The following is a 13,454-nucleotide window of genomic DNA, read 5'->3' on the forward strand; positions in this document are numbered from 1 at the left end:
GGGAATATGTGCCCTGTCCTATGAAAGAGATGCAACAATCCCTCAGTCATTTGAAGAGGGGGCTAGAACATGCCTCAAATCCAAAAAAAGAATAGAAAGTATAGTACGAAGCAGAACAAACAATGCAGTATGAAGCGGTACGGGTAAGAAGTACCAATTGATTGATTGATGAGATTACATAAATTACCTTCCCACTTTGATGCCACCCTACCTTCTCACCTTCTTCATGCCCACCTACCTCACTTTGAACCTTCCAGGCCAACCATTCAACCTTCTTTGTCTTTGAATGCATAATGTCCTGGACTTAAAGCACTCTACCATTTTCTGTATTTGGCAGTTTCCTACAAATCCTTCTTAAATATGAGGGTCATATGAGGCCATCCCAGACTCTGCAGACAAAATCTTTGTGGCCACAGCATTTTGGAAGCATTGAGGCTCCAGAGATCTCTTTTGGTTTTGTTCACCCATAGAAAAGTCTATTTAGAACAGTATGTAGGACTTTGCAGGTATTGAGTAAATATTTACTGGGCGAATGAATACTCCATTTACATTTTAAAATGATCATATAGCATTTGGTGTACCTCTGAAGGGAGACTGTGAGCCCACAGTTGACTTTCCAGTGTGGACCACAGAAAGTGTCCCAAGGGTATGGGCTAGAGTTGTTCGAATTGCTATATGGAAAGGTAGAACTCAATACTAGCTTTATTATGGCCATGTTTAAGTGAAACTGAAAGAAAAGAAAGAAAAGGGAACTTATCTGTCAAATAAATTTTTTGTCATGCCTCCTGATCAATAATTGGAGATCTCATTTTGGACTCAGTACTGCACCAGCTTGTAACAGCCTGAAGAGCTGGCTTAGAATTTCATGAAGTTTGCAAGCTAATTAATGGTTATTAAACACAGCTATTATAAAAAAATTAAGTTATGCAAAATTTTGGTTAAATTATATTTAAAAGGTAATAAACACTCAAAGCAGGAATTCCTCATTATTTTGCTGCATTTACTATTATACACATTATATTGTATATAAAATGTTGTTATACATTATTGTTTTATCTGTGCTCTTGAGGTTATTTACACCTAGGCATCTAAATAGTAGGAATACTATATAATATGCTACTGTACATCTGTTCTCAACTCTACATTCACTATGTCATACTGGTAGTTTGAAATCAACCATGGTGAGAATGTTTACAACAATCAACAAATGCCACTAAATCAGGGATTATTTATTTGTTTGTTCTCAGAGAGATGGCAGCTAAATACTTACCAGCACAGCACTGGATATCTGATTTCTAAGCATTGTCTATCTGTAGAAACATTTGGGCTGTGAAATGTCTGTACTACTTTTTGAATATTCCCTGATGGCTTTATAAATTAAATCTGATGAAGGTCCTGCTAACCCAAAGAAATACTAGTAATATCAGAAGGAAGGGAACTCTCCTAAGCAGCTTTGGGAAGGAGAGAAATGTCTTAATGCTCTTTGCTAAATATAACCATCTTTAGCAATTCTGTTCAGCTCTGCTACCCGTCAGTGATGCAGTGATTTAAAAAGGTGCACCAGGCATGCTGCTTCACCCCAAAAAGAAAAAAATACCTCATTAATATTTAATAACATCAAGAGAAACATCCCCAGCTGCCCCCAAGTTGTGGACTTCTTCATTAACTTCTGCTAAGTGTATATTAAAATCTCTCATACTGCCCAACATCCCTCCCAGCTCTGGGCTTTGCATGATTTCAACAAACAAGCAGTTCCAGCTGCTGTTTCAGCTTCCTGGGGAAAGGTGTTTTTCTGTTGAATCATGACATTTGGTGAGACTGTGCCAGAAAGTTTGATTTGCCTCAGGGTAGTATGCTGCCACAGCTTCTGTGAACACTCAAGCAGTTTCCTTCAAGAAATAAGTCACCTCTGTGTATTTCTTGACTGTAAAAGAGTTTAGAGTTTCTAAAAGTTTAGGGGAACACTTGTCCATTTCAGGAGCCTGTATTTCCTCCAAATTCCACCCCAGGAGAAGCTTTAGATGATCTAAAGAAGCAGCAGAGAGGACAGCTTCAAAAACCAAAAGGCTTCTGCATGTCAGAACAGGCAGGGACGCTTGTACTCCTTGGGCCCATCCCCTCATTTGGGAGATTCGAAAGGGGAGGCACAAGGGGAGAAGTGACTTGTTAGAGATTATACGTAGTTGACAATGGCAGATGGAGGAGATAATTCAGTCTCCGGAGCCCTGGTTCAGCATTAATACAATCCCAGGGGCGCCCATTTAATCCCCATCAGGGAGAGCCTCGGGGTTCCAGGGATGACATTCTGAGACTCTCGGTGCCAGCCAAGAAGTCCTGGTCTCTGCTGGCCCAGCTGCAGGGCTGTATTACTCTCAGAGCGTGCACAGCCTTATCACTGAGCCCCAGCATCTCCATTCTCCCATTTGGCAGTTGAGATTACAGGATCTGTACTCCACAGGTGTCTCTGTCCCATTTTAGGAAACAGTATAACATGATGGGGCTGGGACCGGGCAGATAGAGGATTTTGGCAGGCACATAGTGAACACTCAACAAACAGAAACAACCACAACAAAATAATAACAAAAACAATGGAGTAATAATTAACATCATCATCATTTAGCTAAAACATAAGCCTAAATACAGCCATAGAGAAAGAAGATAATTACATTCAAACCATTTCAGAAATCGTTTGAAAAACCCAACTATCATCCCTCAAATGTTTCTTCTAATCTAATTCTATGCTACCCATTTTCCCTTATCCGTCTACTACTCAACAACTTTCTCATATATCTGCTTTCTCTGAAATATGCCCATTTTACCTGTACTTAGTCAGCAGCAAGTCCACACAGCTTCATCACCACCTCCTACAAGAAGCCTTCCATCCTTACTCCAGTCATTAGTGATCTTTTAGCTCTGATTATTTCTAGTACTTACAGGTAGGACCAGTGCTGTGGGACAGAACTTTTTGGGAGAATGGGTATATTTTTTATATCTATGCTATCTGATATGTTAGCCACTAGCCTTGCATGACTACTAAGCAGCTGAAACATGGCTAGTACAAGTGAAGAACCACATGTTTAACTTTATTTTATTCTAATACAAATAACCACATGCAGTTCTTGGCTCTTATATTGGATAGCATAGCTCTAGATCACAAAATTCAGCACCTAATTATACTCCTTATTATTTGCTGTTATGCCTTCTTTGAGCTCCATAACTCTGGTTTATACTTTTGCTTTTTTACAATGTCTAGTCTATAGAAAAAAACAGGCTTCCTTGTACTCTATATGCAGAATACTAATGGTTGAATGGGTTTTGGACACCTGAATTTATGTGCTGAAAGGCCCTAAAATCTCTTCCCTTTTCTCTTCTACACGACCACTTGATAAACTTGCTCTGTGGATATGGAACTATATTGGACATGGAAAGTAAACACTAAGACATATTAAGATTTAGGATTTTGAGGTCATAATATTATTATTTTGAGTGAGTTACCTAACTTATCTGTGTCTCTATTTTTTCATCTATAAAATGCCTATAATAATAGACTCTCCTTCCAGGGGCTGGTTGAGAAGACTGAATAAGACAATTCAGTCTTCTCAGCAAAGTTGCTCAGCGAAAGTTACTGCTGAGACAGCAGTTGAGTGAGTGAGGAAGCAAAGAGAACTATGAGAATTATCTCTGGTTCAACCTGGTTTCTCACTGAACAAAGACAATGGGGTCTCCCACAAGCAACTCCTTCCTAGGAGCCCTCCTATGACTTCAGAGCAGGCCCTTTGCGCTTTCCTTTCTGACTACATGCCGGTCTCCAGGGAGGTGTTGACCTAATTAAATAATTACTGTTCAGAGAGGACTTCTTCCTGCCCCTAGCCAGTGCCATGACGGGGGTTGCTGCAAAGTGGCTCTCTAGCAAAAGCAGGAAGCTGGGGAATTTATGAGGCTGTTAAATAGAAACCTCAGTATTTATGCAAAATTCATATTTAAGATCGACACAGGTTCTGGACACAAGCGTGAAAGTTGTGAAACGCAATGGTGTTCTACAAATAAACACTTCTGAGTCTCTACCCAGCCTTTCTCTTTAAGCAAAGGAGGAATTTGGGGAGAAAATGTCTTCTCTTTGTGAATCCAGGCTGCACTCTTTTGCTTTTCCACCAAAATCAAGACATTTAATCTGTCCTTCTCAGCCTCCATTCCCCTGGCCACTAATCTAGTTAAACTAGGTTACACCCTCTCCCTGCTGTTTCTGAGACTTAAAAGTTGCCTGGACCAATCAAATGAACATGCTCTGATTTGTTTTGGGGAAACAACTAGGTGGAATGTATGTAATTGCTTATACGAACTGAGCTGGGCTTATCAGATTCCTTACCTAATAACACTTCCAGGGAGGAAGGACCATTGAGAAAGAGGCCAGGCTATGAAACTATGGCCATACACTGCCTTCCAGCATGAGCATTACAGACAGACAAACAGACAAGCTATAGTTGATGGAAAAACTGTACCTTTTAAAACTATTTGATGCCTATGCTAATTGATGGTGACTTAAAAACAAAAAGGGCAATTTCAAATAGTCCCATTGTCCACAAAAACACTGAATAAAAACCAGAAATTTTAAATCAAATGCTCTTCCACACTCAAAAATAGTACAAAAATACTTTTTAGGCAAAGTGATGCGTTTGTTGTTGCTCTCAGACTGTGCTCAGTAACCCAGCCTCAAGTCTCGTGTGTTTGCTGATCCTACCTCAGACTCATGCGGTTTTTCTATCTTCTCTTTAATATGAGGTATGATTGGCTATAGAAAGGCAGACAGACCTTATGTATCCCCCCAAATTCTATGAAGTCATCTTGCACACCATACAACTCTTACAACTCCATTACCAATGTTCAAATCTACCTCACTTATAACTGTTTGAGAATTAATACAACATTCTATACTAAATCTCATCCACAGCAGTTAACTGAGGTCATCTGAAGATGAGTTTCCATTTTAGAATAAACTTGAGGACCCTATTTCTTGTGAAACAGAAAGTGAATCTAAAATAACAAAGATTTGTTTGATTTCTCAAGAAGTGGCATGATGTAGAAGAGAGAACGTGGGATTCAGCTAGACTTGCATTTGAACCCCAGCTCCTTTTCTTTCAATTAGGCAGCCTGGTTAAATATCTTACATTCCAGATGTTTACTTTCTCCTCATAAACAACGTCATGGTAATGATGCTGACATTATGGGGTATTGGGCCCCGGTGGTACCTCTAACAATACAAGTGTAGGAACCACAGAACACCTTGCTAGAGTTGTTGCTTTTCTTTCCTCTCTCTCTCTCTCCCTGCTTTATTACAGATGTACTCTGACAGCAATTCCCAAAGGGTCCACACATATTTTAAGCAATGCCACCAACATTGAGAAGAATGGATAACACCCAAGGTACAAACTGGTAAACAGTGCTCATTTGTATGTATAAGCCTTTGGTTTACTTGCTAAAAATACAACAGGGACCACTTAACCCTGGGATACAAGATTAACTGCAGCAGCAGCAATAGCTATCATGGATAGCTATACCACTAGAATAAATGCTTTACCCACATGAATGATGTATATTAGTTCATTTATTCCTCCCTAGGAACCAATGAGATGCATGTTATATATTTTAGCGCCAATGAGATGAAATCGTAGATTAAGAAAATTTCCTAAGGTCAAAAACTGTGATGATCAGGGCTGGATTTTTTTTTTTCCAGACTAGTAAATGTTCATGGAATTACTGAAAGAAAAATATTTATGTTACAAATGTTCTTCCTTCTCAGTTGTGAAGTTTCCCAACAATGGGTGGGGTTCTATCACAGCTCAGAGACACACAGGAGAAAATGTAGACTGACATGTACAAAGACAGTGCGCCTCCACAGGCTCAGTCTGCAGAAGGACAGAAGGAAGCCTGAAATTCATATTCTGAATATTCAGGTTGACATCAGTATGCCGCATGCCATAATTCTGAGTGGCCCACTGTACACATTGTGTGACTATTTTACTGGATTGTGGTTAACAACTGAAAATTATTCTTTCCAAGTGTGAAAATATCCTTCATTTCCAAAGGGTCAAAAGTACCCTGCCATTCAAGTTAAATTCCATTTTGAGTGTCCCATTTGACTGATCCTCACTGACGTCAAGCTTTCCAGGCGGGACGAGCACGTAGGGAGTAGTCAGAGTCATTCAGCTGGTTTGCAGTTACCAGTTACAGTCCTGGTGGAAAGCGGGATACCAAAGATGGCTTACAGCACAAATCAAGCTTAAGAAAGGGGCTGAAACAGGATGAGATGAGGATGGTGAAGGGGATGAGGCTGCTGTAACCACTTGGACTTACTTCTGTTATTTCACAACAGAAAAGCCCAAATGCAACTCTGCCGTTGTCCTGCTGCTTCCATGTTCCTAGGCTGATGCCTGAGCCCTTAGTTTTGTTTAACCTGGGATGGGGTATGAAAATACCTAAATCGAACTTCAGCTTTTGACTGGGATGCAAAGGAAGAATTCATCCAGCTGGGATCAGCGCGGGATCACCAACGGGATCACCCATTCTGAGCACTGGGGAGGTTTTTCAACTCTCCTAACATGAACAGTTAGAAGAATGGTACAACTATTTAATGCTTCCTATGGGCTAATCGCTGAAGAGGCAACAAAGAAGAAACTTTGAAATTCCGGCACGGATAGCATTTCCATTCTACTGCGGAAAGACAGGTGGTAACAGAGCAATCAGAAACCATGATCACTACAGGTGGTGACTAATAATCTGTATAAAATAGGATGATATGTCAGAGAGTGCCAGGGTGCAGATGGGATTAGGTGGTCTCAAAAGGCATTTCTGAGGAGCTGATATTTTTGCTGGGACATGAGTGATCCAAAGGCACCAGCCATGCTGAGAGTTGGAAGAAACCCTTGCCTTTGCTGTTTCCTCTGCAAGAATGAGCCCAGATTAATGAAGGCGCAGCAATGTGGCTGAAAAATGGAGAATTAGGAAGAAGAGTAAGAAATCAAGGCACAACGGTAGCAGGCCAAGGAAAGAAGACGGGATTGTCCTTTCAGGGAGAGGCAGAGCCATTGCCATGTTCTAAGCATACAAGTGATAAGATGTGACTGGGACTTTAAAATACAATTTTGGCTGCTGTGAGGAAGAGAGATTTTAGGGTACAAAGTGTGGAAGCAGAGAGAGAGAGTAAGTAACTGCTGGGGTAATGCAAATTGCACTTGGCTTGGGTAGAGAACTTTGATTGAGGACATGTTTGGGAGGTAGGAATGGTAAGGACTTGAGGATGGTCTGGACCTGAGAGTAAGGGAGAGGAAAAAAAAACAAGTTCTGGGATTTTGGCTTAAGAAACTGAGTGAATGTCTGTGTGCTAATATTATTGAGTGTGGAAAAACTGGTCGGGGTGGGGCGATTCAAGAAGAGTTGAAAAACTGCTTCCAATAGTGAGGATTCAACAAGAGTTCTGCTTTGGCCACATCAAGTTTGAAATCCCATTTCATTAGCAGTTCAAAGGAAGATGGATGCTGAGTAGGTAGATGGATGCAAATGTCGGCATCCTAGAGGAGAAGAGGCCAGAGCTAGCTGTAAATATTTAGAAATTTGTATGTCATTGGCTAATTGGTGAGATTTAAAGTTGTTCTTTGTGATTGTCATTAGAGGGAGACAGAAAGTGATGACAGGAGGGAGGTCACATGCAAGAGCACAATTTCAGCTGACAGGTCTGGAAGCAGCTGTCCAAGGTGGTCGCTCCGTGACCTCTGTCAGTGCCCAGCCCAAGGTCTCTGGTGTTTTCCAATGCAGCTGCTAACTGAAGATGAGGTGCAGTCCCCTGGACATGCTGCTCTGACGGGACAGCGATGTTCTCTGTGAAAATGCTTCCTCCTGTCCTCCTTTCGGGGGAGGCACACTTCCCACCTGGCCCAGAGGCAGGAACAGTCAGGCCCGCAGGCCTGCGCACACACCTCCCACCTCTGGGTCACACTTTCCTCCCTGACTCCAGCTTCATCCTCAGCCCCCAAACATGTAAAGGTCTGGCTGGAATCAGCGATGACGTATCAGGGACTCACCACTCGAAGTCCCAATCAGCACAGGCACAGGGTTCTGACACCACCGTCCCCGAGGAGACTCGGCCCAGGGCACACTGAGCTCCTGGTCTGCGTTTTTTGAATATTTTCCTTTCGCCCATGACACATGGCTCCCCCTAGAAATGAACCATAGTGAGGAAGGCAGAAAACATGAAGATGGTGAAATAAACCAGCTTCTCCACAAGAAGCAGTAGCCTTTTCATTCTCTTTTAGTCATTCTATGTAGCGATCTCCTTCCTGGTAACCATTTGGGAGTTTCAGGGATGAGAGGCCTAATTTTTTGCTACCACACAAGGACAACACTACCAGAGGCTGGCCTGCCACTACGTGTCCACACAGCCAAGCCAGCGAGGTCCACTTTGTCTTGCTCCTGCTCGGCCTCTGTGGACAATGCAAAGACTCCAAGCATCCTCACAGACCATGAGGCAATTGCCTAAATGGCTCTACAGAAATTCTAGTGGGAAAGAAACCACTCTGGTGTGTTTATCACATCATCGTCAGAGTAAAATTGAATTTGGCCCAACAAATTCCTTCTCTATGATAAACAACCAGGCCTAAGCCCTTATTCCCAGGAAAGGGCAAAAAAGGAAGGAGAAGTTGGGACAAATTACAAGGACCCAAGAATTCTGAAGAACAGAGAAGTTTGCCTAGGTTGTATAGCAGTATCTGCCATTGCCAGAGACCCTCACCTTTTCTCTGTGGTCCTGTTCCCAAGGCTCTTGGCACCCTTACTTCAGGCTAGACTGAGAAATCTTCTTACCCTCCCTGTTGTAAGGTGAGATGATCAGACCACTGGAGGGTTTCCTAGCTGTCTGGGCTTATTTCTCCATGGATAGAGCTCAAACCCCAGGTAATCATGCTCACCTCTCCCGAGGTTGCGCAGTGACCTCAATGAATAGCTCAGGATTTCAAGGTGTAAAATGGCCCCAAAATACCTTCTGCTTCTGGACTTGGGTGTGTGGGGTCCAACACTTCCCCCAAATCCCCTAAATCCTCAGATGGCCCACTGTCTTCCTCCTCCAAATAGGAAGACCCAGATATGGCCACACAGGGCTTGGGGCTTGCAATGGCTCCTCTTCCCGGAAGCAAGGATCCCCCAGCCTCTGCTATACCTGATTGAGCAGGTGCCAGGTCTGGTAGTCCTCCTTGGTGCAGTGCCTGCTGAAGATAGATCTGTAGTCCACTTTCACCAACTGCCATTCAGAGCGGAGACTGAAGTGGCCAAAAACTCTGTGTTTAGGGGTGGAATGGGAGAGACAAGCAGAGAGAGCCCCTCAGTCAGTCACTAATGCACAAAACTGGAAGGAGAAAGGGCAGACAGAATTGGACTTTACTGGTTCTCCCAAAGTGAGGTTTTGGAAGGCTGCTGAGGAGAAAGCCCACTGTCTTCACAACTCCAGCCAGCTGGCTGGTAATCACAGTGGGTTTAAAACAAACCTTTTTTTTTTTTGCAAAAGTAATACATGTGCTTTCAGGAAGTACTGAAAATATAGACAGGTACAGAGGAGGAAAAAATTCATCTAATAGTCCAAAATCCTCCACCAGGAAGAACTGCTGTTCATATATTGACATATAGCCTTTTTGTTTCTCCTTAATGCAAGAACCAGTACTTATCTACTGACCTCCACTGAAATGGACTCAGTTTCCTCATCTGTTAATCATACATGTTGAAGGAGGCAGATTAGCTGAATATGACCCTGCCAATTCCAAAATTCTAACTGAACCTAAGTGTGTTTGAGTTCAAGTTTCTATTGCCTAATTCACATGAATACCACTGACCTTCCCCTCCCCTGAAAAATCACAGCAGTCTCATAAAAGGAACTCATATTTACGTACAGAGAGGATGTGTACCATCTGCGTGACTTAGACAATCAATATTGACCTTTTCAAAGCCCAGAGGCTGATAGCCCTATAAATATGAATGATCAATCATTTCTGGAAAAATAGAAAAAAAGACTGATGGTTCATGCTCCACTCGGGTGGCCCGTCTTGTAATTATAATGCAAGGCATCTATCACAGTGATGGAAAGGGGAGACCAATCATGCCAGGAACCCAAACCAACTGAAGTCTTTCCATGAATTGGATGGCTTATTCAAGCTCCCAGCCCTGGATTCTCCTCTCCCCAAGTTCAGATATTCTTAGGGAGACAGCTAAGAGACTAACTCTCCTCAAGGGCCACTTCTTTCTGCCATCTGGAAGATCGGGATGCTTTGGGAGGGGTAGAAGCTAACTAAAATTGTGGAATGGAGAAAAAAATAGGATTGTTTTATAGATCACACAACCTTGACTACACCTCAGGAAATGACTTTTAATATTCTATTGGTTGGAAGTTACATAAAAATTTTTAGAGTCCTGTCTAAAGGAAGAGAAAACAGACTTTGAGGGAGAGATTAAGGCTCTCTCCATTAGTAAAAGTGTATGGTCTTTGTATGAATCTTAGCTCAATACTGGGTAGCGGAAGCCATGGGGCTACAACATCTTGGATTGTGTGTCCAATACCATGTGGGACAGAGTGAACTTAAGCACCCCCAGGTTCTCTCTGCATTCTGGCATCCTTGCTATATTCAGTGGTTTTCAAATCCAGTACATCCATGCCGGGTCTCCAGTAAGGTATTTCCACTTTTTAGTCCTGATTCATTTCATGGAGAGGTCATAAGCTAGCCCATTTTTAATCGTTAAAAAAACAGTTGTCTCTTATCAAAAATTCCTACTGCTTTGAAGAAAAGAGAGTTAAGTCAAAAGATCATTAGGGGAAAAAATTAGTGGGAAGAAACCTTGATAAATGTCTTCTTCTGTCACCATCCAGCCTATCCAAATTCTCCTATATTCAAATGCAGCTCCCCTAGTAAGTTTTCCCTGATTGGAGGATCTGAATGGAAGGATTAGTGATGCTAAACACTTCTGCCTACTCCAAACAGTTTACAGTTATTTCATGGATCACAAAATATATCATGTGAGGTTAATCCCATTCCTTTCTATGGAAGGATTACTAAGCAGAAGAGCGAACTATGAGGCCCATGATTTACCTGGATATCAGCAAGGCTTGAGATAGGTCTGCCACAGTAGTCTTGAAAAAAAGTTGAAAAAATATGAGCCAGATGCTAGTAAAATTATGTGGCTGAACAGTACCTAATTAAGGCATTAAAATCAACCAGGAAGGAGGGTGTGTGAGGAGTCAGTTGCAAGGTTCTGCTGTCTGTTCTTTCTTGTTCATCATTTTTATTAATGACTTAAAGACATGAATATAAGGGTTATCACTGGAAATTGCATTTCCTGATGACAGAAAGCTAGGTGACAGAATCAAGACACAAAACGGTCTTGACAGACTGAAGAGACAGACTGAATTTAATAACGTGACATAAACAGGGAGAAATGTCAGGTCCACCCCCTGGCAGCTACGATGGGCAGCTCAGGTTAAATAACAATAATAACAATAATAGTGGTGGCAGCTTAAGAGTTTTCCTACATAATGTGGTTGATATAAGTAAACACTTCAGAGAGACCAAAAATATTTAAGTTGATCTTAGAATGAACTAACTAATGCAGAATTTTGTACATTTATCTAGAATGAAAGAGGCAATATCCCGGTCTATTCTACATTAACTAGATCACAAAGGAAAATTACAGTTTGTTTTGGATATCATCATTCAAGAAGGGTATTGATTAAATATCTTAATCCAGAGTACACATATGGACTTTGGTGATGGTAGTAGAATTTGAAACTCCTGAAACTTTAAATAAAATATGTATTTATCACCACACATGTATTTATCTATGGAGAAATTACATATACTTAACCAGACTTTCAAAGGGGTTCACAGCTTCCCAAGTTTAGGGACCACTGAAATAGAAAGTGATTAAGGTGTTGTACTGGATTGACTCGTGGCTTCACAAAGAGGTATGACCATGTTATAGTCCCAGAAACCTGTGAATGTGACCTTATTTGGAAAAATGTCTTTGCAGGTTTGAGTAAATCAAGGTTCTCAAGAAATCGTCCTGGATTATCAGGGTGGGCTCTAAATGGCAACAGTCTTCATAAGAGATAAAAAAGAAAGACATGCAAAGAGGAGAAGGCCATGTGAAGACGGGGGCACAGCCAAGGAACACCTAATGCCACCAGGATGGAAAAAGTACACAGATTCGAGTTCACCCCTAGGGCACGGAAACAGGTACAGGACTGCTGCCATTCTGATGGTGAGAATGAACTTCTGTTCTTTCAGCCACCAAATCTGTGGTGATTCCTTACAGCAGCCACAAGAAATTAATACAGATGGCAATACGATTAGAGACCACTTTTCATCTATCTAAGAAGTGGCGAAAGAACTATGGCTGGTTACCCTGGAGATGATTTAGGAAGGGGCAGGGGAGAAAAGATAAATAAGTAGGCATTGTAGGGATTGCTCTTCATATAAAAAAATAATAAAAAGTCTAAGTGTGAATGTTTACAAAATATGAGAGATCTTTCTAGTAGACAGAATTGCCCACAGAGGAAAGAGATGCTCAGGAGTTAGCAAGCACAGAACTTCAGGCTCAGGCCTAACCCTTCCCCAGGGCCGACACTGAGCTGCATGGCCTAATGGATCCTGAGCCTCTAGGAATGTCCAACTCTTCGGGACATCTGTTTCTGTTATCAGAGGGATTATTCCAGGACTGAACACAAAAATAGGTGCCTGGTCAGGACTCGTGGACTCACATGGACTCTTCTCTCTGCAATCTTGGCAGGTATACTCCTTTTGTCTGTATTTCTTTGGCTTCTATCCCAGATTTCCTTACACTGTGTTTCCCAGGTCTTTCCTCAAACTAAAAATTGACACACTAATAGTTTCCCTGAGGATTGTGCTAGTCTGCCCTCCCACACAGTCGATCTCATATACCAGATGCAAAATTTTAAACATTTCATATTAGGATATAAGCTTTGCTCAATTTCTCATTGGACCCCACCTAAGATCAGTGGGGTAAAACCCATTAGCAACTTTCAGACATTAATGTACTTCCCGTCTCCCCATCCAGTATCAGGGCTGGGAAGAAAAAAGTTCATTCTGGGTCCCCTCCTGAGGGGCACAAGGGACTCTGACACAGCATCTCTCTTTGCATAGATACAGCTTCCTTAATTCTGTTCAATACTGCACTCATTCATTGCTCTTCCAATTAGAGCTCGTGGGCACTGAGGAAATGACAGAAACACAGTAAACTAAGCAGGAAATAAAACAAGCATGTCTCATCCCTTTTTATAACTACCCAATGAGCAGTTCTTAAAATTCGTAACAGAATCTGTGGAAATAAGAACAGAGCAGAGAAATCAGGGTGCCCATCATCAGAGACCACGTCCATCACTTTGTTGATAAACACCAACAAGGTCT

At 41.9% G+C, this 13,454-nt stretch overlaps 1 protein-coding gene across 4 annotated transcripts in view; it reads right to left on the reverse strand.

Moving 5' to 3' along the window:
• The window catches only part of SORCS3 (sortilin related VPS10 domain containing receptor 3), a 561,511-nt gene that overhangs the window by 43,909 nt on the left and 504,148 nt on the right, over nucleotides 1-13,454 (reverse strand). For all 4 annotated transcript variants that reach the window (XM_073240462.1, XM_073240460.1, XM_073240459.1 and 1 more), the window contains exons 15-16: nucleotides 9,206-9,323; nucleotides 8,076-8,209 (exon numbers count right to left, since the gene is read on the reverse strand). In XM_073240462.1, the coding sequence (XP_073096563.1) occupies nucleotides 8,076-8,209; nucleotides 9,206-9,323 (252 nt within the window). The remainder of the gene's footprint in view (nucleotides 1-8,075; nucleotides 8,210-9,205; nucleotides 9,324-13,454) is intronic.

Source organism: Manis javanica, chromosome 7 (genome assembly GCF_040802235.1).
Source record: "Manis javanica isolate MJ-LG chromosome 7, MJ_LKY, whole genome shotgun sequence".
NCBI lineage: Eukaryota > Metazoa > Chordata > Mammalia > Pholidota > Manidae > Manis > Manis javanica.